General features: G+C 39.3%; 1 protein-coding gene across 4 annotated transcripts in view; it reads right to left on the reverse strand.

Annotated features, from left to right (window-relative positions):
• Positions 1-886: 886 nt before the first annotated feature.
• AKAP11 (A-kinase anchoring protein 11) overlaps positions 887-27,270 on the reverse strand; it is a 44,069-nt gene continuing 17,685 nt past the window's right edge. For 2 of the 4 annotated variants that reach the window (XM_080916804.1, XM_080916803.1), the window contains 8 exons: positions 25,013-25,147; positions 23,477-23,741; positions 18,536-22,979; positions 16,399-16,554; positions 11,340-11,426; positions 10,595-10,641; positions 7,198-7,355; positions 887-4,417 (listed from right to left, as the gene is read on the reverse strand). In XM_080916804.1, the coding sequence (XP_080772930.1) occupies positions 4,277-4,417; positions 7,198-7,355; positions 10,595-10,641; positions 11,340-11,426; positions 16,399-16,554; positions 18,536-22,979; positions 23,477-23,741; positions 25,013-25,147 (5,433 nt within the window). In that variant the 3' untranslated portion in view covers positions 887-4,276. The remainder of the gene's footprint in view (positions 4,418-7,197; positions 7,356-10,594; positions 10,642-11,339; positions 11,427-16,398; positions 16,555-18,535; positions 22,980-23,476; positions 23,742-25,012; positions 25,148-27,270) is intronic. The other 2 variants (XM_080916805.1, XM_080916806.1) reach the window with 2 other exon arrangements.

Here is a 27,270-nt window from a genome sequence, read left to right on the forward strand (position 1 = left end):
TCTTCTTGGAATCTTCCTTAGTTAGTGTCAATGTTTAATTGTCTTCCTTATACACAATGAAGAACGATGTACTGAACACCCAAGGCTCATGTCTGCCATTATCCCAAGCATCGTGAAGCACTAATGAGCTCTTTTCTAGCTTCTGGGTAGTAAATGCTCACCAGGCAGCAAGTGTACCTGTGTGACCCTACAAGACATTACATGCATGTCCAAACTCACAGGATGAATAATACCAAGAGTAGACCTTAACAGAACACATGGGCTTGCAGGCTTCTAGAGGGTAGCATGCTTCACTCTGAGGTGTGTACATTCAACTCATCTTTGTCTCTATACCCAGTATTTCTAAAAATAAAAAAGCATTTAAATTCTACTAGTAAAATCCCACTATAAACTTAGCCCACACCTGCACATCTATAATACTTTTTCCTCCATTTCCTGTTGCAAACTAATGTAATTGTAGAGTCCCCACTACTGTTAGCATGTTTGCTAACACCCACAACCAAGAGCTACATTTCACATGCACCTGATGTGTCGGGGGATGATGTCTGTGTATTACCAAGAAACGCTGAAGCCAGATCTGAAGAATTTCAGAATCCTGTGCATGTGCTGAGGCAATGGCCTTCAACTTGAGTTAAATCCAAAATGAGCAGCCTAGCTTCAAAGTCTACCACATTACCCACTAAAGGCGCCTCTGAAATAGAATTCAACTCAAAATACTCTTAATTTCTGTCCTGTAAACCTATGATATAAGCACATGGCTCTTCTATGTCTTCTGACACAGCAGTCTTGAGCACCTTTGCTTTGGTTCAGCAGAGTGAACAGGATGTTACATGAAAAAAAACATGGCTTGACATTTCTTAAATTTATTGAATGATTCTTGGCTGGGAGAGGAAAGATCACAGGCTTGAACAAGAGTAAAGACAAAAAACAATTAACTGCAAATTATTACAAAAGTAATTTCTGAAACATTTTTTGAGCCACCACTAAACAAAACTTTAGTGCATCTTGACGTTCCAAGTTTGGTAAATGAACATTAAATTACTCAAGAGCAAAAAGAGAAGTTACTATTACACACTACAAGACCTTAATGCACTAAATGAGCAAACCCAAATAAATGGCCGAAGTTATTTAAAGTTGCTTCTACTAAATATTCATTAAGTGAGCAAGAATGCAGATTACTTGGAACACAGCACAAGTAACTGAAGGCAGCAAATCCAGCAACATATAACCCTGGCATTAAATAGTACAACAGACTGAAGTAGGAACCTGCAGAAATGCAGCTCTAACTATAGGAAAGGAATGTACAGATGGTCAAAATAAATAAACAGAGGCCGGAGTGACCAGCACCGTGCCCGTGTGTGCAGAGCAGGCGCACAGAAAACAAGGGGTGCCTACAGGGCTGCGCACCTGACTTGAGGAGGCCCCTCCCAAACCCCACAGGTGCTCCACGGTTCTCGTGCGCTGCTGACCGGCAGACACATTTTTTTAAACGGAGAGCATTTTCCCTGTCCGTGTGTGGACCCTACATATTTAAACTGTGCAAAGATTTCTTTGAAAAATTACAAAATAATACACTGACTCGAAGCTGCTGAAAGCAGCGGTGGAGAAACACTAGTAGTGGGACCGCAGGTAGCCGCGAGGCTCTGGACAACAGTGGAGAACATGCACCCCCACTGTGGAGTGGCCAGCTGTCAAATGGGTCGACTACCTTTACTTTCTACACAGTGCACTCAATACATAGCTTCTTACCTGCAACATAAATCCTTTGCTAAGCAGAATTACAGTAGTATGGACTGAACTAATTCACATTGAATATCATTAGGGGTAAATGGAGCATTTCTGAAAGGTACTACATGTGTTCAGTGAGGGCTGTTATGTTAGCTTCACACCAAAAGGAGCCAGCTCACCTCCACTGCCATTTCTCCTGTGGGTTTGGTTTGGTTTGTTGGCTGTGTTTTCTGGCAGAGGTCTGTCTATGGATCACAGGATGCTTTTAAAACTGGTGAATCAAGAATCAGCTCATTGCACTTCACACCTTTTTAACAATTTTGAGTAAAATATATTTCTTTAGGAGCAAAATGGATATGACAGTATACAACATTCTACTATAAATATGTCAAGGAACCCGTAATAAGATACAGCGCCTTAACAGAGATGCTCCAAAGACACAGTGCTTTCAAGCAGCCTCCGTTGCTGTGTGTCCGGCCCACAGCACTGCTCGACACGCAAACGCTTTACTTTCTCAGACCCTGCTAATACCTCTTCCTGTTTCCCGTGCTCCTGCACAGAACCAACGCAATGTGAGTTCCGCTTCTGTCACTGCGGCGCTTAATAAAGAGCACAGAGCGTGCGCAGCGTGGCTCCTCCACAATGCAAAGGAAACAGGAGCACACGGTAAAGCTTGCCTCAAGTAACTATACCAGCAACAGAAACATGCCTGGGCACTTCCAAGTTTATAAAAACAACACTGCCATTTGCGCTTCAAGGAAATTTAGAAGTCAGTTTTACTGTTAATCTAAGCAATACATCTCATGCAATTTACATATGTGCAGTGTGCTGGTTCCTCAAACTAGTGTGAGAGAGTGCACATGGGTATTATTCCCTGTGTTTCCCTACTCTGAGAACTACTTGAAGGAACATTCAAAAACCTGTATGTTTAAGGCAGGCCTTATGTTCAATGGAGAAAAAGTAGAGTTTATAATGTAGTTTCAAAATACTTAAATTGCTTCTGGAGTCACAGCAAAGGTGACATGTCTATAAAAATAAGTTCTCCACCTTAAACACTAATTAAAATTAATTCAAGTACCTGGTAAGTGCTGTCTTCTGTTTACTGTAGCTTCTAGAAAAGTCAGAGCTTTTCTAGTAAGGTGGGGGTAGGGGAGAAATACAGTGGAGAAAAATCAACAGCCCCACACAACATGACTTGCCTTAGATTCCAGAATGGGCTAGGGGAGAGCCTCCCTCCCATCTACACACATCTCAGACACACTGAGACAGTCTTTAAAAATACGGTGGGGAATGTAGAGGCCAAAAAACGATCATGAGAGGAACTTTGTAACAGTGCAGACACATTTTACTGGGGGAGGGGTGCTTTAGTGCTACAATGGCAGTTCTCAACCTGTGGGCTGCAACCTCTCTGGGGGTCAAACGACCCCCATAAGACCATCAGAAAACACCAATTTTCACAAGCCATAATGGGAGCAAAATTAGTTATGAAGTATCAACAAATAACTTTATGGTTGGGGGTCAGCACAACATGGGGAACTGTATTAAAGGGTTGCAGCGTTAAGAAGGTTGAGAACCAATGAGCTAAAAGAAATGCTTGGGGAGGTGAGGAGGTTTTTTTTTCTTCTTTTTCTTCAAAAATCCAACACTGAAAATCATTATTAGGCTCCTCTGAGTGTTTTTTACATTAATTTTTTAAATTTCAATGTATTTTACAACCTGAATTTTTATTAGTGGAATAAATCAAAAAGACAAAAAATTCTTACCGCACAACATTTAGACATTTTATTTAATGTTAATAATGGGTTTCTAACTAATGAAACACTAAAGTAAAAGAATAAACTAATGGGAAGGTTAGAATTGCACACACACACCCTTCTCCTCATTTCAGAACACTTGGCAGTATTAGCAAGTAACATCACTTGATGGAAGGCGAGAGGAATTCTTTCATGGTGATCCCAGAAATCTAAATCTCATTAGTCTGCTAAGAAATTAAAGGTCTGGGGAAATCTACAAGGACCAACAGCTGAACTAGGGAAATAAAACTGATTTTAAAGAACAGTACGTAAAGAATGCAAACATCAGAAATAAATAAACAACAAATATCAGCCTCAGTTGTCTTGCTTGGTGTCAGATGACTTATCATAGACGCTGCTTGTTTTCAAAGGAACTGAGTGATCGCCTGGGCCAGGCCAGACACCTCAGCCCTGTTTGCAGCAGCAGCAGCAGCAGCACTATGTGGATCCAAACAAATGCTGTCAGACAATGCACCAGCCTCGGGCGGGGTTAAATCGTCCTTCACAGAATATTATCTCAGGGTAATAACACATACACATGTACAGAAGAATAAGTAAAGAGAATATCTTGATAAAGTTACAAAAGTATGAACTATATACAGTGTCATGACAGAAAGCACTTAAAAAGCTTCTTTCTTTCCTCTCAATTCAATTAAAATGTTAATATTCTGTATTTGAATTTTACCCTACATGTAAATCATCAATTTCTTTACTTTCTAAAACAAGCAATAAGATATACTGGTCTGGAGTTGGTTCTAGGCATTCTCTAAAAGCCAATCAAACAGCGACTTGCGTCTTTCCTCCCTTGAGGACTTTTCCACCACTTCGTAGTATTTAAGCACAGCCTGCAGGACATCTCCCACTTTCCGTCCTTTCTCTTGTAACTGCTTTGAAAGCTAAGAAAGAAGGATTAACAGAAACATTAACAGAAAACCATTTGAGGCAACAAAGTTTTTGTTTTTATTTTCAGACAAAACTAGGAATCCTGCAGTTTACCATGAAATATTCTTTCCCAGTTATAGATCTCCCCACAACCACCAGCCCTTTGCCCAAATTAAACATTTTCCTTTCTTGACCTTTAGAAACACATCTCCACAGAATGATACTTCAGGATTGCTAGAAACAGAAACAAATCTTGGCAGTGGACAATCTGCATGAGAACGCAGAGTAGCTGTCTACAGGAAAATTCTTCACCTAACTAAATACATCTGCCACACCCTCAATTAGGAACATAAAATAACAATGTCAATGTCAAGATTAATAAAAGAATGTGGATTTTCTTTCCATAGCATATGGTGTGGTTTATATTCTGGAAAACACTCCAGAAGCATGGCTTTCTAATTTAAGAAATGTAATGTTTCAACAAAAAAGCAAACAAAACAGTAAACAGGAATTAAGCAAACTCTACCACTGCAAAACAGAACATGACCTTATTCACTTTTCTGTTTACTCAAGTATTTAAAAATTATTAAGTTTTAACAAAGGCTGTAAAATAAATTTTAAAAAACTGTTTTATTGGAAGTGTTCTTTTCTTTAACCAGCTTTGAAATATAATTCATGTGCCATGGGTTCAGTCCGTCACTGAAGACAAGGGCCACAGTCAACACTGATGCTCTCTCCTCCGCATCAGAAGCGCCTCTCCATCTTCCATAGCACCCTCCAGTAAAGCACTCATCCACTTGGGGCCTTGTAGCTTTGCAACTTGGGGGTAATTCATAGAAATGGAACTGTGAACTCTGTGTGTGTCTTGGGCTTAGCATGGTTATCTTGTAGTAAAGCAAGGCTCAGTGCCTTACCACTTTCTACTAAGCCACAAAGCTCCTTCTCCATGCATTAGCCGATAAGACAGATGGAGACCTCTCACTGTTTTGTTCTGGTTTGTTCAAGACAGGGTCTTACTATGACCAGAAAGAACTTGCTTAATTTAGACCAGGGTGGCCTCAAACATACAGTAATCCTCCTGCCTCTGCTTTTGGTGTGCTGGAATTATAGACCTATACTGTAAGCCTAACACTAATCTACCATGAGTAGGTTTCGTGTCCCCCAGTGCACACCGAGCAGTAAAATGCTGGTAACATGGTAATGTCGTACACAGCATTTGGGGGACCTGTCAGGTGTTCTTCCACCACAGCCTGAGAACAGAGTCCCATGTCCTCCCACACTTGCTGTTACACCTTGACAGTCAGTCACCCTGCTGGTGGTGAGGTATGCAGTGATTTTGATTTGTATTTTCCTAATGGCTAGTAAAGTTGATCACCCTCTCATGATTTTATTTTCCAAAGATGGGCAATAATAACACTAAGTCCAATTTAAAATTAGATTTCATGCCTTTTTATTTTTTAAATGAAGAAGTATTTTTTGTATGTGCTAGGGCTAAGAACTTTACAAAAGCAAAATTATAAACATTTCCTCTCATATGTGAACTATCTTCTCGCTTTGGTGACAATGTCTTTCTCTTTTGTTATCTAATATGTTTATATCTTTTTTGACATACAACTGTGTGTCATTTTCTATTTATCCTCAAGATGATACTGTTTGTTCTATTTAATAATGAAAATGTTGAACTTTAATATATGATCCAGAATGATATAAAATATTTCTATTACTTACTACCACCAAACAGAATCTGCACTTGTCAACTGTTTCATGTCTTCAATAGCCTTGTGGAGTCCTAGCTAGAAACAGTCTCTGAGAGTCATTATTTTAAATGAGCAAGTAGTTAGAACGAGCCATAAACATAAAACCCTGCCATCCACCACTGAGCACTGTACTTGACTCTATCAGGCAAAGATCCCCGGGCTAGGTTACATGGTGACAAGACCTCCTTCTCTAACCACTACCTGTCGCCCTCATGTAGCCAAGGCTCATCTTAAGCCTAAATTCTTACAATTCCTCTAGCCACATTTCCACTTGATAATTCACTTGAGTATTTCTTCCCAGACTATTTTTCTCCTCCTTCAAACAGAAGTCTCAAGCTAATTAACTCCATATCAGAGTATTCACATCCTGAACAGTCATCTTCCAACAATACTATCATCAATTTGAACCAGAAAATAAGAGGACCTTGGGTTATTCTTTCCTGCCCTTTTTTGATTGTCTATATTGTTTAGTTACTGAACTGATTTATACTATGGTAAGGTTATACTTTTTTATACAGAAAACTGGGGAAGAACACTCTTAAATCTAAAAACTAAAAATACCTACTTAACAGCATGCTTGGTACATACTGAAGATAAGTATCTAATCTTATATTGGTTTTTCATTATACCTGCCTCTACTCACATAAAGATGAGAAAGATCTAATTAATTAGGTACAATTATGAATCAGAGAAATTTATAACTGGATCTTTTCTTTAGAATTCATTATCTGCTTATTACTGACATCTAACTTCTAGGGTTAGGATATTAGATCAAGTACTTGCTCTTTACGCTATTATAATTAAGCCTCACAAACCTGCAAGGTAAATTCTATGTCTCTAATCCCACATGCAACTAAGGAAACTGAGACATTCACTAGCTCATCTATCTGCCCAATGTTATACCTACTGAAAAGTGGCCTCACTGTAACCCAACTGTAAGACTCTTCCATATCCATATTCTGCAATCAACAAATGAGTTAAGATCATTACATGGCATTACTGTTTCCTCACAACCACTCCAGAAGGCAGGTACTTACTAATATAAACTCCTTCTTTGCAGAGTCCTGAAAATAAAGTTCTCCAACTTCAGCCTCAGAGGCAATGAGCCACTGAAGAATAATCCTCAGCTGAGGGTCTACTGCTCCAGGTTCCATATCAATGTTCATAATTAGCAGGGTCTTTCCATCCTGCAAACCTAGTAGTGAAGTTAAACAGCATGAAGTAAAGTTTATCCACTCCACTTTCAAACCTCTAGTCCTCAGTTAAGATCCCAGGGAATGCTTTCCTTGACTATTATCATATTGTTGGGAAGAAAAGCCCTTGGTCCTGCCAGTGTAGGGAGTGTCAGGGCGGGAAGGTGAGAGGGGAGGGTGGGTAAACACCCTCATAGAAGCAGGGGGAGGGGGATAGGATGGAGGGTATGAAGGAGAGTCCAGGAAAGGGAATAACATTTGAAATGTAAATAAAACATATAAAAAGAAAACTATATCATACTGTTAAATAAAACATTTCTTAAGGACAAAATAATGCTAAAGCAAAGGAATGCCTTTGATTATTTACTATGGCACAAATGTAAAATACTATTTGGAGTGAATTTAAGTAAAACACGAGGAGGAACTGCTCTCAACTTTACTTTCTTGTTAATGAGAATGTTTTCAATACAAAGGAGACAGCCTAGCTGGATGATGAAACCAGTGTCATGTTTAATACTCCCACTCAAAGATAACTAAGGACAAGAAGTATCTAGGGCATGCTGCCATGTTGGTGAATTTCTCTGTTGTTGACAGACGTTTATATTTTATGTTACAGTAGTTAAGGCACTCTAGACTACTGCTAATCATTTTTAGAATTTGGGTTGACCGTCTATTCTTAATGTAAAGGTTTTGATCCATGTTATACTCAGGAATGTATCTTTTTTCACCCTTTGTGTCAGTAAGTCTCAATCAAAAGTAGGCGTATGTTTTCTCTCCTATGCAGAATCTACATTTAATTATACATGTATATATGCACTTACATAATGCATGTTTGTATAGATCGTGAAAGTAGAAGGAAGACCCCCGAGAGGAAGAGGGAAGCAAGGGTAATGGAGTGAGGTGACATGAGCAGAGGGAGGACTGTCGGACAGGGACAAAGAAGCAGAAGCCAGAGGCAAGCATGGGGAATGGGACAATGGAGATGGCAATGAGGAAGAGGAAAGTACAGTGAGATATGTTCAGAAATTACACATGGAATCACCACTTTGTATGTTAAACATAAAAATAAACTTAATAAATGGTTTGTATGTTTGTTTGTTTTAGAGGAGGTCTTAAATACTCTGGGACACACTGTATCGGAGACCCTTCACAGGCCCTGTGTTCCTGGGGTTGGAACTGGGTGAGTTTATGCTGCCCTACAGTCCTATGGCTTCCAGTTAGGGTCTGCTGGTTACCTGGCCTGATGGGAAACTTCATCAGAGCTCAGGGCTGATGCCGCCCAACCAGCAAATAAATACATTGGAAAGAAGGAAGGTTTAAAAAGCTGGTATCTATTATTGTAGAAATCTCTAATTTTGAGGCTTTCTGTCAATCTAAACCATTTTATCTTCTAATGGGACAAATTTCAAAGTTCACTACAGCTTCATACATGATTGATGCCCATCATCTCAAGAGCTGAGGAATGAGGAGGCATCTGCATATAATTAACCTCCTGGTTTCTACATATTATCAGAAGACATTTTCAGGCCTACTACTAAACTATTTTTAAAAATAAATTAATTTATTTATATTAAGTTATATCTCTTTTCTTAATTATTCCTCAGCAAAGTTAGTTAAGTAATAACTAGCTTATTAAAGACCCACAACTTACACAAAGACACACATACACACACAAATAGTTTTTGGAATAATTATGAGTATTATTAGAAGTATCTGACCAACACAATAATGAACAAAATTAAAGCAAACAAAACCTAGATTATCACTAACTCTAAAAATTATAGTAAGGGCTGAAGAGATGATGTACTAGGTTGAGAACACTGGCCACTCTTGCAGGAGCCAGCCTCAACACCCAACTCCTAGCTGTCTGTAACTCCAGTTCCAGGGGAATCAGATGCCCTCTTTTGGCCTTGCTGGGTATTGTTCACAGATGTAGGCAAAATACCCACTGACATAAAATAAAAATAAATCTTTAAAAAATATATAGAATACCTGGGTTAATGGGATGGCTAAGCTAGTAAAGGTACTTACTGCCAACCTTTAAGACCTGAGTTCAAATCTCAGGACCCACATGGTAGAGGGAGAGAAAACCGACTCCATGTGAGATACATGACATGTGGCCTTCATGTGTTCACACACAGGCACACATACAAAACAAACAGATAAATGTAATTTTAAAATATAAAAATAGCAAATTTAAATCAGAATTTTCAACTTAAGAATGGTTATGTAACTTCCATTAACAAGAACAGTGTGGCTGGAAGCAGAGGGATATATGTCGATAATTCTCAACATCTCCTGGTGGCTCAGTGTGCCTACATTACTGGCACGAGGGATGGGGCAGAACTCCCAGCACAGAGCACTAAGCTAGCTCCAGCCCTCATTTTTCCTACTTCTAAAGAAATAATTTTTATTAGTTCAAAAATAATTATATTAAACATTATTTCTAATTTAAATATGCTGTTTTATAGAAAATATTTATCATTTCATACTTTTAAAAACTAAGATCTGAGGCGGATATTAAAAAACCATGTAAGTACAGTGAAATTTTAGGTTTAATATTATGAAGTCTCTAGGTTCTCCTGGATATTCTAATATAAGAATTAAGACCGCAAACTATGTTGGCATAGTAAGACCTCTGCTCACAGAAGAAGACTATTTCCTTTAGGGAAGCATATGAGTGAGTACAGATTCAGAAGTGGAAGAGACAGATGGACATTTAAAGTTTCTCTCCATGTTTACTTTCTGGCTTATAAGTTTGACAAAAGTACTAATTCTGTAAGTTACCAATTTGAAGGAAACTGAGTTTCAGTTTGAGTGAACTCCTCATCCCTGGCTAAGTGGCACTGCTTCGGGACACTGGGAAGTCATTACTGCACGGGGCTGATGTGCAGGTCACTAGGGTGAGCCTGTGAGGACTGCAGCCCACCTGCTCCTGTCGGGTTTCCTGCCTGATTTCCTCTAGTCACCAGTTCCCACTGCCATGTCCCCCTGCATGAAACTCCTTCCCATTTTGCAGGCATTTTGTCACAGCCACAGAGAGTAAGTAATACAGAGTAATAAATAGCATGCTGTAATTACAATATATTAATTTCAGACTTAATTTTGAAAACAAAAATGGATCCTAAGCTTCTTCCTTGAACTTTTTGTTTTTGAAATGATTTGAGATGTTTCATACCAACAATCCAAATAAACCCTAGAGACTTATACAAGCAAACACTGAAGAGAAACTGTGACTCACCTTCAACACCGTCCTCCTGCTGGTCATCTTTATCATCCGGTCCATCACTTTTCAAAGAAACCAAGAGTCGTTTCAAAAAGGGAGGGGGGAGCTTAGTTAGTAATGAATCAAAATCACTTCTCAGAAAGGTAGTAAGGAATGGAATGTTACAATATGACATATGACATTTAGAAAGGAGAAAATGGCAACCAAAAGGAAGCTTTGCTTCTCACATTATTTCATGTTAAAGTCTGAATTACACATGACACCTACAGAAGCCATACCTTATCATGACATTTAAAGTCAAGCAACTTCAGGTGAAGTATTCTAATCTGGTTTTAAGTAATACACTATCTGAATATCATAAAATGTCATGATTGATGAAGTACTACTGCTTCTACTAAGGCCATTTATTGTTTTCAAACAATTTTCCTATACTTTTATTATATATGAAATTAAACTACATAGGAAAACAAAACAAAGTAAAAACAGAAATCCTGTAGGAAGCAAGCTCTTTTCATGAAATCATTGGTAGAATGAAAAACAGCAAGCAGAGCAACCCATGCAGACAGTCACACATTTTGCGATTAGATGTCAGTCACAGTTTAGCTAGTTGAAATTTTCATTAGATGTAAATATATTGAGCAGAACCATGTCAAAGCTCAGGAGAAAAGCAGGTTGACACACACTGGCTCTTTTAAGAATAATGACATCATGCATTAGTGGTGAAAGAGTCATCAGTGTTAAGTGTCTAAACTGGACCAACCTGTCTGATGTTGGAAAGGATAAATTGTCCTCATACAAATCTCCTTCTAACCCAAGACTGCTCCAGCTACTGCTGTTACCATTACTGCTGGAGGGAGAGAAGAACAGAGCTGAACTAGAAAGTGAATAGTGAAAATCACCCATGTTTCCCTGGGACAACATCTGTCCTAAAGCTGCCACAGTGGAGTGGCACATCCACAGAGGGGGCGGGGGACTGTCACTGCTAGTCCATAAAGGATAACTGGCAGGGCTGGAGATGAGGAAATCTTCTCATTGTCCTCTAAACAACATGGAATCATTCTAAACTTACATTGATTTTAAGATTAAACCAACAAAACTGTTAGGATGGCAAATGACTGCATGATAGAATTAATATATCACTTATTAAAAACAACCAAAAAGGCAACACTTTCCTAGAAGGAAAAAGACCAAAGTTGAGGTCTCTGAGATTTCTGAACAGTACAAAGCAATGCTGAGGTGCAGGAGAAACTGTCTCAGACAGCCCTGGCCTTCCTACTTTAAAGAGACCAGACGGACATATGCCAATCATCTTTATTTCTGACATTATGCACACTAAGCAGGTGGCAAACAGCACAGATTTTCTTCAGAAGAAGTCTAGAATAAGCAAGGCTCATTTAAGCAATACATCTGCATGGCTTCTTGTACTACCTAGGCAGAAGGCAGCTGTGTCTACAACTACAGCAAGCATTTGTTTGGGGAAAAGAAAAAAAAGAGCAATCATATTAAAAAACAAAATTATAGGCTACTCTTCAGATTAAAATTTTCAACATGCAACTTAAAAATTCTAATCATTTCTAATTATTAAACAATTAGTAAGCACATTAGTCTGCAGTGACAGGCAGCTTTACTTCCCACTCTCCCCCAGTCAACGCTGACCTATCCTCCATACACACCTACGTTTTCTCTCTGACATGAACTCACTTCTTATGCATCAGCAGGTGTTGTCAAGGTAACCAAAGTCATGATCACCTACAGTTCTAATTCCCAAATAATTTACTTACCCATTTTCACCTTAACAGTATTAAATTTTCACTAATTACAATGTATTCAAGTTAAAAAGTCATTTTTCAACATATATTCAGACAAATATAGTACCTTTATAAAACCATAAAAACCAGAGGTTTATCATCAGTCTGTCATTTGACAAACTAAAATGCAGAAAACACAGTAGCATAGACTAGACAATTATAAACAAAAGAGAATTAATGACCTCAAATCCTGCCTACTTTAAGAAAATGATTTTCTAAAGAATCGAAACCACAAAATTAAATTCTGTTCCATATTCTATTAGCAATACTTTTTCAATCTAATTAGTCATACAAATCCATCATTTAACATTACAGAGGTCTGTCAGATATATTCTGGGCCAGAGGCTGAAGACTCACTTTCACATATTGCTAACAGGGCACTGTGCTAGTGTAGAGTTGTCTCTGCAACTTGTCTCAGTTTTGGAAGCCATGTTAGATTTCGTATATTTATAGATATTTGGCCATTCTCAGATTTCTGATGGAGTTAAAGACTAATTTAGTTTTATAGCCTATGCAAGCTAATGAAGTTTGAGAAAACGGTCATTTAGGTGATTTTCAAGTGGTAATAGTTGTACACAGCTTACATTTGAGAGAAAAGTTTATTTTTAAAGTCAACAGAAAGGGTGACGTGTAGGTGGATGGCAAGGCTTTACATGATTGGACAGTTAGAGAGTGGGCGGGAACAAAAGTTTGGTAAGGCCTAAGAGAAGTAGGAGATTCAAGATGGAGGCGGCAGAGGACAATAGTTCAGATCAAGGTGAACTAGGTCTGTTTTATCTTGTCTAGGTGGGCGGTTTATATATTTATTAATGGGCAGTGAATTTACTGCTTGGAAGTATTGTGGATTGAGAACTTAACATATAAATCTATTTGATAAATTATTGATGAGTCATGAATTTACCGGGCTGTAGAGGACAGTGTGTGAAAGCAATGGCTGAGAGGCAGCTGGAGCGTGCTGATCCAGCTCTGTGCGTGAGGGTGCGTGGAGCCTGTGGAATGAGATGTGTGGGTACCAGGCTTGATATCTAACCTCCTGGAGATCCGTGTGGGACCGGTGCCCAGCTCCACACTGGAGTGAGACTGTGGACCGGTAGCAACAGAATCTTTTTTAATATTTTACCACAATACACACACACACACATACACACATGCACACACACACAAACTTCCTAAACCCTTTTTAAAATCTAATTTTAAAAACTGATGTTCTTTACAGAACTTTCTATTTAAGGTGAAAATTCAAAATGCTTACTGCCAACCTTGATCTCTATACCTGAAAGAACAGTAGCCACAGCAAAGGTCATCAAAAGATTTATTGTAAGGCTACTCTCTCAAATGTGGTCCAGACACTCACACTGAAATCATTAAGGTGCTTCTCAATGCATTTTCAGGCCCCTCGCTGGCCTACTGAGTTGATTAGGTAAGGCTCTGGAAGCCTGTATTCAACACGCACACTATCAACCCAGGACAAGTTCCAAGAGCTGTTTCCTGTCTAAATCTTAAAACCACTGTAACATCACTAGTTCACTAGCTCCTACTGACAGTAGATGAATAAATCAGATCTTCTGACTACACACTCTCAAGCCAGATGTGCTCCCTACCTGAGGTCACATAATTAATTTCTGAGCCTAAATGCATTTGCTCATATTATGTATAGTTTTATTATAAGGCTGTCACTTCAGCCTTGTTTCTGAGTCATCAATATTAACAAACTAAACAGTATAGGCAAAATGAAGGCTAGAGCCCAGTAAAATACTCCCCCTCGCAACAACTCAGTTAAACCCTCTCTAATTACAAAGCTTTCTACAAACCCTCTTAAGACCACTGGCTTCTTCCCAGTTTAACTGTCCTAGGCAGCAACGTCACTCTTGCTGAAGTCTTGGAAGCTTGTTTTTCTTAAAGAAAACAAAACAAAAGAACAAAAAACCTTAAGTGTTATTGTAGTGTTCCAGATAGGGAAAATCATGACTGTGACCTTGCTCTACTTTCCCATTTTAAAGGCTGTATTTTTGCATCCAAATTACAAAAAAATACTCGTTTCCCATAGAATAACAAACAAACAAATAAATAGAAAAAAGAAAAGTAAAAGGAAAGAAAAGAAAATGTGTAACTACATAGAAAACAAACCCTCTTAGCTTTAGGTAGGATGACGTGCTCTACCAGGCCAGAGGCTATCTCCTTTCCTTATGTCAAGTCATGCTCTCCCCAACTTCACATTGTCTCCCTTCCCTCTCCCAACAAGGACATGTCAATAGTCTGGGTCAGCAGGAACCTCACAAGGTTCTTTCCATAGACACCTCCCCACAGAGATATGCTGAAAACTTCTCACTTCCTAAGGTCCAACTGTGCTTGTTGCCTACTATTCCAACTGTCAGTTAATATGGACAAATACTTTATGGGAGTTCATAAGCAACCGATGAATGCCTTTAGTCAGAGGTGAGAATTAAGAAACTAGATCATCATGAAGTATTTCAAAGATGACTTTTGTAAATAAAATTAAAATTTACATGTAAAGTAAATGTCTTCATGTATACAAAACTATTTCATTACAGATTCATGCAAAGTGGAAATTTCTGGATTCCTTGGAGAGTCAGTTGTGTCATGTGATGAGAGGATGTTTTGCTAAAAACAAACACATGGTGTTTTTTTTTTTTTTTTGGAAGCTGCCTGGAAAGGGGGCATGTGATGTTTTGCTATAGAGAACACATGATGTTTGGAAAGGGTCTAAGTACAACCCAACAGACAGTGGACTGCGCTGTGGCACTGGTTTGCCTTGCTGCTCTTTGCTGTTCTTCATTGGGCTTTGCAGACGCTGGGCCTGGCTGATGACACTGTGGCATGGGTTATCCTTGCCTTCTTAGCTAATGTTTGTCATGACCTCATGAAGAGAAATGCATCAAAGAACTTCTGGTGGTGTTCCGGCAGCTTCTCACCACTTCTGTGGACTTGAGCTGACTGGCAGAGTCTCAGTTTCTTTTGGATTGAACTGCCATTGCTGATTTGTGAACAGTATTTGTGAGTGGATGGAGCTACTGCTCCTGATTCGTGTGAACTAAACTGCTGATATCCTGACCATAAAGATTGGAATCATCCCAAAGAACTATTTCTAAACATGTCCACATTCCTCTTTGCCCTATAAACTTTCCTTTCCACTACCTCTGGTGGGTGGTAGACTAGAAGGGAGGTTAAATCATGTATAAACCCTTATTGAAGTAGGTTTTGAAAAAAATCTAAGCCTATACAATGTTGTATTTTCTTTTTTAAAAAATGTTAATTACTCAAAACGCTTATGACATTGTTTTTCTCAGTATACATCTGCTGTATTCATAAGTCAAAACAGATAATGCTTAGGTGATTTATTTATGCGTGAATCCTAGTTGTTGCCTTGAAAAAACATGTAATATATTAGGGAAGGCAATTATTTTTTTTCTCTGTATTTTCTAAGAAGCAACATAACTTGTCACTATTTTGTTCCTAGCAGAAGTCCTGTCCCTAAAGACTTATTTTAGCTTGTAGCAAAAAAACCTAGAGAATTATAGTAATGCCTTTTACAGACACCTAACTACCCTTCTCACTTTCTAATGAAGGTATGCTCTTTCAATAAATTATATTCCCAGAACATCCACAAAAGCTTAAAATGTAAATAAAATATGATGTTGCAATATTTTTTCAAGTCAGCTATCAGTATATCCAATGAACATTAGCTCTGCTCCCTTACTGTACTTAATATGTGTCAAAACCATTTACAAGTCATGGATGGCAATACAATCCACATCATGATCCTGGATAGTTAAGAGAACAACTTAACTTGAAGAGCAGATTGAGCTACACCAGAAGAGAGCCATCCCCTCAAGAAGAATTAAACTAAAAACAACGAAAAGCCACACTGTGAATAATAAAATGGTGGGAGTATAAACAAATTTCCAAAATGAGAAATTTTAAATCATGTAAATCCATTGCTCCCATTTCCCATTGACCTGTATCACACAATTACTATAAAATCAGAGTTACCTTTCACTGAGATGATGGAAACTGCTGCTTTCATCTTGATGGTCATCCTCAAAACTTAAGTTGGACCAGCTGCCCGTGCTGTCCTCACCAACACTGAGGTTCATCTGTTGGCTGCCAAGTGACTCAGCTGACTGAAAATCTTCTATTTCTTTTGAACTAAGAGAAGAGCACATGGTAATAATTTCTACAACTGAAACATCACAAATTGTGACAAAGAAAGAAGATGATAATGCTGACACTAAGGAATGACATACCTGGTCACCCTAGCATCCCTGAACACTTCACTGCATCTGCAAATGATGAGGACCACATCTGCTACCTACACGATACCCTTGTGTATCTACACTCTGTTTAAAGCACTTTACACTTTGTACAGGACACCAAGCAGAAGTACACCTTACTACAAGTTCTAAGCACATCATCTGCCCTATAAAAATAGTACCTTCATTTGGATCTAAAAGAGCCTCCTTCTGGCTTTTAGTGTAAGAAATGCAGTTTGAAATTCTAGCTGTGTCAACCAAGCCTGTATTCAAACTAGACAAATCTCTTCAGAACATGAATCATAAACGTCTTTCTTATTAGGGAGTGATGCTCCAGCGTTTGGGAGGTATCTCTATGATTCAAGACCAGCCTGGTCTACACAATTCTGGGCCAGCCAAGACTACATAGTAATACCCTGTCTTTAAAAAAATTAAACAAAGAGACATTTGTATTTTTATGACATAGTAAATAAAAAACCATTTAGAGCAACTAAACTAATTGTTTTCTCAAACCTTCCATTGGCTTCCAAACATCATGAATGTATTAGCTGGTCCTTCACAAGGTCCACTTTCTTACCTGCCATCCTCCAAGTCGAGTCACTCTACAGCAAACACACATGCAACCCCAGCCCTCTGCCTGAAACACAGTACCCCAAGCTCTTGAAGAATACAATTTTGTTTTGTTTGTTTGGTTGGCTGGCTGGCTGGTTTTTTGCCTGTTTCAGTTTCTTTTATATTCCTAAGACCTAAAATAAGGCATGAACTGCCCTTTCCATTTTGAAGGCACTTCTCACTTTGCATTTAAGATCTAACAACTCAGTTAGGCCTGGCATTCCAAACACAGGTATCTTACACCACAACTTTATTTTGTTTAACACTTCTTCCTGTTACCTACCACATTAAAAAAAAAATGATTCACAAGAGGAGGCTAAAAGAAGGGTTTGTAATGACTGCTAGGTAACTGGACTCATGGTAATTGAAAATAAAGTCTAGATCTATTATTGTTCTAAAATTCCACTATCATATGTTTTCCTATTTAATATTCATATGGCACCCTGGTGAGCAACATGGGTTTGTAATGTCCTATTATATATTCTACCATTATGATTGCTTCCATTGATCAAACAGCTATGAGAAAAGGAACATTAGTGAAACAATTCAGTTAACATCTTAGTGAATTATCTGGATCGATCACTCTTTGATCTTAAATCATTTCAACTTTATAAACTGTGAGCAGAACTACACACAGCTGAGAGGACTGTGCAGGAGGTACAGAGAATGGCACAGCTGAGACGGGAACAGAGTCCGCCAATAGCAGCCTGGGTAAAAACAAGCTAAAGGCAGAACCCAGGCCAGGTCTAAGGAGGAAAATGAACTGTCTCAAGGATGAACAGCAAAGTGATTTGCTGAGTTTTGGGAGTGAAAGCCTGGGAATGGCCACCTGGTCTCCTCTTCTGGAGCTGCTGTGATAGGAGGAAGAATGGAAATAGCCCAAAGCCGTGTGCACAGTTGTCTCGACCATAGAATCAGAGTAGTAAATATTCCAGTCTGAACTCTTGAATAAAACTCACCATTCTATTTATTATTCTATTTATTCACTACTCTATCTGCTTCTTAGTTCTGTGAATGATGTTACCACGCTTTCGCTCATCTTCCAGCCCTGTAAATGAATAATTTCTCTCAAAAGGAACTAGGCAACAAAAATTTCACATATAAACCATGCACATGCAAATATGAAGCCACATACCAATGCAACAGAGATTTCTGTTAAGTTAGAATGAAAATAAGTAGACTTTTTATGAATAAAACCTAAAACATGCAGGGCAAAGTTAACTTTTCATTCTATTACAACACTCCACAGTAAATGTGAAACCTACCTGCTAACAGCATGCCCAGCATCTGTTATAGCCGCTGTCACTATGTCTGTGGTAAGGCTCTCAGCAAAGCTAATGCCATCTTGTCCAATTCCACTGTCAGCTGCCAAACTTGTACTGCTCAACTCTCTCTCTGCTTTCTCGATAGCATCAGCAACTATCTTCTCTGCAAGCAACGCCCGTTTATCAAGATTAACATGAATTTGAGGTACATCAAGGTGAAAAATTCTTGATTTCTGGCGGATGCTACTAAGTTTTAAATGTGAACTTGGCTTAGCACTAGCACATGGAGTCTGCTTTGAAAGGAGCTGAGTAGAATTTCTGGTGCAGCCATGGAATTCCTTAAGATCACAGTATCTGCAAGCTTCGTTTATAAGCGGTGACAATTTTTCTGCGTAAGTAATCTTATCTGCTGATGTTGGGGTCTCTGAATTAAGGAAAACTGCAGGTCCTAAAGTTAGCTCTAAAGTGTCACCCACTACCTTTTTAGCATACTGTTCTACAGCTTGAGGATTCTCTCTACAACTATAGCCACTTAAACTCCCTGCATTCTGGCAAAATCCATGGTTTTGCAAAGGTTGACAAGACTTTGAAAATTCTGGTCCAGTAACACTCTCACTGTTGCCAACACATTCAGATTTTTCAAAAAGACAACAGTCTGTTGAAAATTTTGGCAAATCAACTTTGGGTGCTGTCAGCTGTTTCTTTACATCTCTTGTTATGCTGCTAGCAAGAGAGGCTGAAAAACTGTATAGTTCAGAAAGTTCATTTCTGCATGGATCCGGTATCCTTTCACATGTCTGATATTTGCAAAGATGGCTGTTTCTTCTTCTTTGTCTTTGTCTATCTACTTCTTGGTGATGCTCTTTACTTGAGAAGACCAATAGATCCTTGTTTGTTTTCCCATGAGAGCTGTGCACAGGTAAGAGTTTTGAACCACACTTCATTTTTACTGTCTTAGCTGCTTCTTGTACTCCTGACTTGACAGAGCGGTAGGCCAGTCTACTGGCATACTGATCCACGATTAGTTCACCATTGCCACCTTCCTGCTTCAGCACTTGAATCACATGCCCTGCGTACTCATCAGTCACACTTTCACAACTGGGATACCTATATGTCAGACCTGGCATGCAACTTGGTAATGAAAGAACACACATATCTGCCTCTCTTGGATGTGCAATATCCTCCACATCCAGCTTCTCTTCTGCTTTACTTCGCTCACCTTCAACATAACAAATGTTCCTCTCATGCCTGAAAAGCATACAACTCCTAGCATTCGCAATTTTCTCGGCCTCTGCAATGACATCAGCTGCCATATCACTTGCAAAACTGCAGGTCTGTATGTTTTCATCTGAATGACTTAACAAAGGCAGCTTGCTTCTTTGACTGGGCACACTTACGTGAGAGTTTTGAACCTTGAATTCTTGAGTGAATTCATGATCTAAGTGGGAGGCTGCCACTTCAGTTGCAAGAGAAATGATGTGCGTAGCTAATGCTTCTGCAAACTGAACTTTTTTCCCCGAGTACTCTGACTTCACATACATTTCTGGGTGTTCTTCACCTTCACTGCTCTCAACCTCTTCTGAAAGAGAGCGCATGAGTTTCAACATGAACTCTTCTTTTTCTATAGTAGTTTGTTCATTCTCAGACAAACCTCCAACAGATGAGTTGTGCGGTGTCGAAGGTGGTGTCGCAGGTGCAAATTCTTTGGCTAACTCCCCCTTGAGTTGTTTGCTTAACTTCTTGATGTCCCACTCAGAACTAGTCTGGGATGGTACTAAAGGAGTAGATGGGGGAGTATCAGGAATTACATTTCTGTCTCTGACTTTCTGCTTCTCCTCCACATGCAAACTATCTACACAAGTAAGGACTGCAGATGATAAAGTCTGTGAGGGATGGAAAGAACTTTCCTGTCCAAACAGGGGCTCAAGCGCAGTATTATTCAAATTATGCCTTGTCACTGCTTTATCCTTCACAACTTCCTTCAAGTCAGACTTCTGACTTGTCATCATTGAACAAGGTGGCAGTGTCTCTAAAGAAAATCCAAAACCCACAGAATCTTTACATTCTGTAACACTATACTTTCTGACCAAGAGTGCACGGTGAGGTGAGTTATCTGAAAAGTCAAGGCATTTGGGAGCTTCCCCCAAGGTCAACTGTGATTCTTCTCCACGAACAAGCACGTGTTCCTTACTAACTGGTTCTTTATCTGTATTGGGAAGCACCGACTTGCTTTTATCCAGGGAATGTTTAATAATAGACTTTGATAACTGCTCAGCAAACATGTCCTTACTGCTAGCTTTGTTCTGCTGTGGTGCTGCTTGGTCACAAAGGGAAAGAGAACAGGCTTTTCCCTTTGTTTTCGTTAAATAATCTGCATCTGTATCAACAGTGTTTGTAGCTTTGAAGGATGTCATGGACTCTAAGGTTTCATTTACTATCGTATGTACCATTGCTGCAGAAAAGCTACTAATAATCATAGGGCCACTCGTTAATTCTGGCGGACTCTGCATGTTGCTATCACCGTTAGTAGGTTTGAAGTCACTCTGGTTGCATGGATTGAGTTCGGAAGGTAGACAGACATTTCTGAGACAATCAGCTTCCTCTGCACTGCTTTCTATGGCCATGTGTCCTTGGGTGGAACCACCATGTGCTTTACTGTGCTCAGATGATGAGAGAGACTTGGACTGATACAAAGTAGATGACACATGGTATGGGAGAAGGGCACTACCTGCCAAGGGCACTGGTATGGAAGTGACAATTCCTGAGGTACAAAACAAAGCCTGCTGCACTGTGTACTCCTTCCTGTGCTCCTGCACTGGTTTTGTCATTGTAACTGCTTGACGGCTAAAGGATGAGGAAAATGTAAAGGTCTGCGCAGGTGATACATTTTCTGCACTCTCATACTTGGCATTACCCATGGAAACATTAACTGCTGCCTTTGTTGTGAAGGTCACCTCAGTCTGGGACAGCTCTATGAATGCTTCTTGTATTACAGATTCAGACAAATCTTTGGCATACAACTTCACGACTTTGTCTTCAGAGTCAAATGACTGACACTGTGAAGATGCAGGTGTCTGAGGACATGAAAACTGACACACTTCCATGATACCTTCAAAAACAAGCTCTTCAGCAAGGTCCGCAGCAAACCTAGCAACCGTGTTTGTAAACATCTGCTTTTTCACATACTGTAACTCTTTCAAGGCGTTTGATAAGGCTTCACTCACCAAAAGACTGGCCAGGCTACCAATGGCTCGTTCCTTTAGTGAAAATGCACACTGCCTTCTAAGTTCACTAAATGCCATCTGAAATACAGATGATGTCAACTTGACAGCCAAGTGGCACAATGCATTGGTACACGAAGAAACTCCTTTCTGTAAGTCTTTAAATGCACTGCCAAAACTTTTTCCCACAAGATCTGCTGCAAACTTTTGAACGCTCTCTGTAATCATTGAAGATTTTCTACATTTACTTTTTTGATCAGAGTCTCCATGCTTAAAAGTTACAGTATTATTTCTTCCCCTTTTAATACTATTAATATCTGACATTGGGTTTGCATGTTGAGTATGAAGAACTGAGCCTAGCACTTCACATGAAAGATTGTTTGCATAATCTTCATAAGTGCAGTAATTTTCATGATTCCTATTTTCACTAGTATCTGTTTGGCAAAAACATTCAGCTGGAGTACAGCTTCCAGGAGGACTGAAAGCAGAGGTTCGGATAGGGCTGAACAAACCACTGTCCTCTGACGCCATCACTGGACGAGGGGAATCTGGAGCATCACACAGATGGCCATATGGAGACTCAGGCTTGCGAGGAGTCGGCTTTCTGACATGAGCTGGAAGAGCTGGGCGCTCAAACTTGAATCTCTGAGGATTCATACAAGATTTTTCATATTTGTGCCCCATCTTCTGTGATGACTTCCCTATGCTAGGATCCTCCATGAACAGGTAAGCTTCTAATGTTTGTTCTAGTTCATCAAACTGATCAAAGCTATCAAAAAACTCACTCACTTCTGAGTCTGAATCCTCTACATCATCTTTTGTCACGGGGATTTCAGGCAGCTCAAGTTTCGCCTTTAAACTTTTTTGATATCCCTCTTCATCCAAAAAAATCACAGGGCTTGGGCTTGAGCACTCAGACTCTGAGGAGTGGGCTGGAGAAGGGGGAAAGAATGTTTCCTGTCTGTCCTTGCCTTTATCTGAGGCACTGGGTGACCTGTAGAGACTCCTTTGGGTCCAGGGCTCAGAAATCGATGTTGTAACTGATGTCTTCACAGAAGCAGCTTCTTTGCGTCCCAGAACACTCACTGAAGGTGAGGGCTTAGCCAATGACTTCTGTGATCCGCAACTAACCAACACTTTAAAATCATGGCTTTCTAAATGGTGACCTGAAGTAGTCTGAGAGGCAGCATCACACCGGTTCCTTACTGTAGCAATATTTATCTCTATAGGAAAAGAATAAAATTCTTACATTATTCCAGAAAAAAAAACGCTTCAAAACACTGACATTATAAATGTTTTCTATATGCTACTTAACAAAAAGTTTATCCCCAGTAACACTTGGGAGCAAGTTCACCTTTTAATAAAATAATCCCATTTTACCCTATGCTTACAGATACACTGCCTATGGGAAACTCAGCTCCTTGCCGTTTGTTAGAAAAATCACTAGTGACTGCCAGCTAACCACTCGGACATCTGAACGCAGCAAAGTGCTAGCTAGATACTAGGTTATAAGGCAATCAAGGCTTGAACAATGCAACCATAACAATGGCCTTAAATGTCACAAGAAAAGTAATTCCTTTAATTAAAAAAAAAAAACTATTATACTGTTTAAACTAGGTCAATTTAAAATAAATTTTAATTGTTAAGTCTCCTTGAAACTTTAAAACTGAACTTTGAACTTCGATCTATTTTAGGAAAAAGTCTAATAAAAGGCACACACCATCATTATATAGCTTTGCATTCTCTTCCTCCTCTAACTGCTCAAAAGCAGTGACAAAGTCATCCTCTATGGAAGACACAGACTGGTTCGTATCATCATCATCTTCATCAGTGGTCTCAAGATGGTGCTTCTGATGCAAGTGCGTGTCCAGGGTGTGTCTTATGCCAGCAGCATATTTACTTAGGAGACTAAAGATAAAATCAATTCTGAGTCCTGGTAATGTGGGTGACACTCTCATGACACAAAGCATTCCCGAATGATGACTCTTGGGAGAGATGAAAGATGATAAAAATCAGTTTTAATTTTAAATATAAACCATCTTCTGGAAGTGAAGCCTAAAAGCAAACCTCAGGTGAGAGGGGGAACAAGAAGTGCATGCATCCTGAAAGGTTCCTTCATTCTGCAGTGTTTAATGATTTTAAGTATTTAATTTCCTGAAGATATCTAAAGATGTATATTTATTTTTATTTAAGTATCACTTTAATATTTTTCCTTTCCAATCTTTTTTTTCTCATGTATTCAAATTCTACCCAATCTATCTCCTTAAATGTTACAGAACCTATTATCACAGCAATTGTTTTCTATTACTGTATATTTGTAATGTATCCTCTTTAATATTTACAATCTCACCCGCTACACTATGAATGGGCACAAATCAAAATCTAGTTTACTTGTTATTCCAGTTTCCTATAGCTCCCAACATGTCACCCTCTCTTCTACCACAAAAGAACTCTCCTTATTTCTTAACTTATATGTTTCAGTGTCAAAACTTACATTCATGGTTACAGAATGAATGAGAACACAAGCCATTAGTTTTTTGATTGAGAACACAAGCCATTAGTTTTTTCTATACACACTGCATTTTAAATGCAGACATTGGTAAGTAATTTGTTTTTATAAAGAAACCAAACATAACAGCTGGTCACCCTTTATGTCCCAGCAAATAAAGCAAGTGTGTCAGACTGTACAACACGGTCCAGGAGACAAGGCACAGCTCTAATCACTGGACCTCACAAAGCATTTCACAGCTGCAATAAGTTCTCCAGATCGTAAACCTACTCATACAATTGTAAATGTCTTACTTGCTAAAATGCAAAGCCTTTTTCTTTGATATATTATTAAAAATAATTAGTGATGAACTAAAGACTGTCTTATGAAAACATTTTACACAGACAGTCTTTAATCAGAAAGTGAACTGGAAGTCCATTTTCTGTAACATCCAGCTTGCAACACATATAAATGTGGGATGGCCATAGAGCAGGGGCAGTCCCTCAAATGTGAACAGGAATATTTCACTAGGATATTAGTGCTATGCATGCACAGCAGTGGCAGAACTTCCCTGGCGGGAATTTAGTTTATAAGCCATCATCAGAATTCCCTCACACTCCCAGGCTGGCAGTGCTTTGTGAGTGACTTTTCATCAACACCCTTTCCTTGAGACTAAATCAAAGCAAGGAAGACCTCCATCACACGCTGCTACTGAAAATTACTGTAAAACCTACCCTAAGAAAGCAGATTAGAGGATCCACCAGTTACCTGATTTAGAGGACTACTGCTTACATCTGACGATTTACGGGTATCCTTCATACAAATGATTTCATTTTCACTCAGACTGCAGAAATGGAGCGAATTCAGAAGATCTGGAAGTTCCAGTGAAACTGCAGCCAGATCCTAGTTTTAAATTACAGTGACAGTAATGAACAACACTACAGAGTAACACTGTCAGGTTTCCACAATGTTGTCCATATCCAACGCATCAGCTGCACTGCTCAGTAAATGACCTGCAACAGCTACATGCTTAAACAGTTTATCTGCAGTCACTTTTAAACTCACAGATAAGGCAAAATTTACTTAGTAATACTTTACAGCCTTTCAACCACCCTCTCCTACCTCAGCACCTTGGCATTCCCCTACACTGGGAAAATGAGCCTTCGCTGGATCAAAGGCCTCTCCTCCCATTGATGCCAGAGAATGATACCCTCTGCTGCATATGCACCTGGGGTCATGGGTCTCTTTATAAGAACTCATTGGGTGGTATTTTAGTCCATGAGAGCTGTGGTGGGTTTGGTTAGTTAATAATTATGTTCTTCCCATGGAGCTGCAAACCCTTTCAGCTCCTTCAGTCCTTTCTCTAGCTCCTTCATAGGGGCCCCCGTATTCAGTCAAATGGTTAGCTGCAAGTATCATCCTCTGTATCAGTAGAGCTCTGGCAGAGCCTCTGAGTAGACATCCATATCAGGTTCCTGCCGGGAAGCACTACTTGGCACCAGCCATAGTGCTTGGTTTGGTGGCTGCCATTGTGGTGGATCCCCAGGTGAGGCTGTCTCTGGATGACCTTTTCTTCAGTCCCTGTTCTTCTATTTGTCTCATTATTTCCTCCCACGAGTGTTTTGTTCTCCCTTCTAAGGACTGAGGCATCCACCTTCTGGCCTTCCTTCTCTTTGAGCTCCATAATTTCTGTGAATTGTTTCTTGGGTATTCTGAGGTTTTAGGCTAGTATCCACTTATCAGTGAATACATATCATGAGCGTTCTTTTGTAACTCAGTTACCTAAATAACTCAGGATGATAGCTTCAAGTTCTATCCATTTGCCTAGAAATTTCATGAAGTCATTTTTAATAGCTGAGTAGTTCTCCATTGTGTACATGTACCACAATTTCTGTATCTGTTCCTTTGTTGAAGGATATCTGGGTTCTTTCCAGTTTCTGGCTATTATAAATAAGGATGCTACAAACATGGTGGAACATGGGTCCTTGTTAGATGTTGTAGCTTATTTTCGGTATATGCCCAGGAGTTGTATAGCTGTACTGAGGAACTGCCAGACTGATTTCCAGAGGGATTGCACCAGCTTACAACCCCACCAACAGTGGAGAAGTGTTTTTCTTTCTCCACATCCTCACCAGCATCTGCTGTCACCTGAGTTTTTAATCTTAGCCATTCTGACTGGTGTGAGGTGGAATCTTAGGGTTGTTTTGATTTGCATCTCCCTGATGACTAGGGATGTTGAGCATTTCTTTAGGTGCATGTCAGCCATTCAAAGTCCTCAGTTGAGAATTCTTTGTTTAGCTCTGGACCCCATGTTTTAATAGGATTATTTGATTCTCTAGAGTCTACCTTCTTGAGTTCTTTGTATATACTGGATACTAGCCCTCTGTCAGATGTAGAGTTGGTAAAGATCTTTTCCCAGTCTGATGGTTGCCCTTTGTTATTTTCACAGTGCCCTTTGCCTTACAGAAAGAAGCTTTACAATTTCATGAGGTTCCATTTGTCGATTTTTGATCTTACAGCATAAGCCATTGGTTCACTTTTTAGAAAAACTTCCCCTGTGCCTATGTGTTCTAAGCTCTTCCCCTTCTGTTCAATTAGATTCAGTGTACCTGGTTTTATGTGGAGGCCTTTGATTTACTTGGATTTGAGCTTTATACAAGGAGATAAGAAAGGATCAATTTGCATTCTTCTGCATACTGACTGCCAGTTGAACCAGCACCATTTGTTGAAGAGGCTGTCCTTTTTCCATTGAATGTTTTTAGCTCCGTTGTTGAAGATCAAGTGACCATAGGTGTATGGGTTCATTTCTGGGTCTTCAATTCTATTCCACTGATCTACCTTCCTGTCTCTGTACCAATGCCAGGCAGTTTTTATCATAATTGATCTGTAATACTGCTTGAGGTGAGGAATGGTGATTTCCCCATAAGTTTTTTATTGTTGTGAATATTTTTTGCTATCCTGGGTTTTTTTTTATTATTCCAAATGAATTTGCAAATTGTTCTTTCTAACTCTATGAAGAATTGAGT

The sequence above is a fragment of the Micromys minutus genome (genome assembly GCF_963924665.1).
Source record: "Micromys minutus genome assembly, chromosome: 5".
Classification (NCBI taxonomy): Eukaryota; Metazoa; Chordata; class Mammalia; order Rodentia; family Muridae; genus Micromys; species Micromys minutus.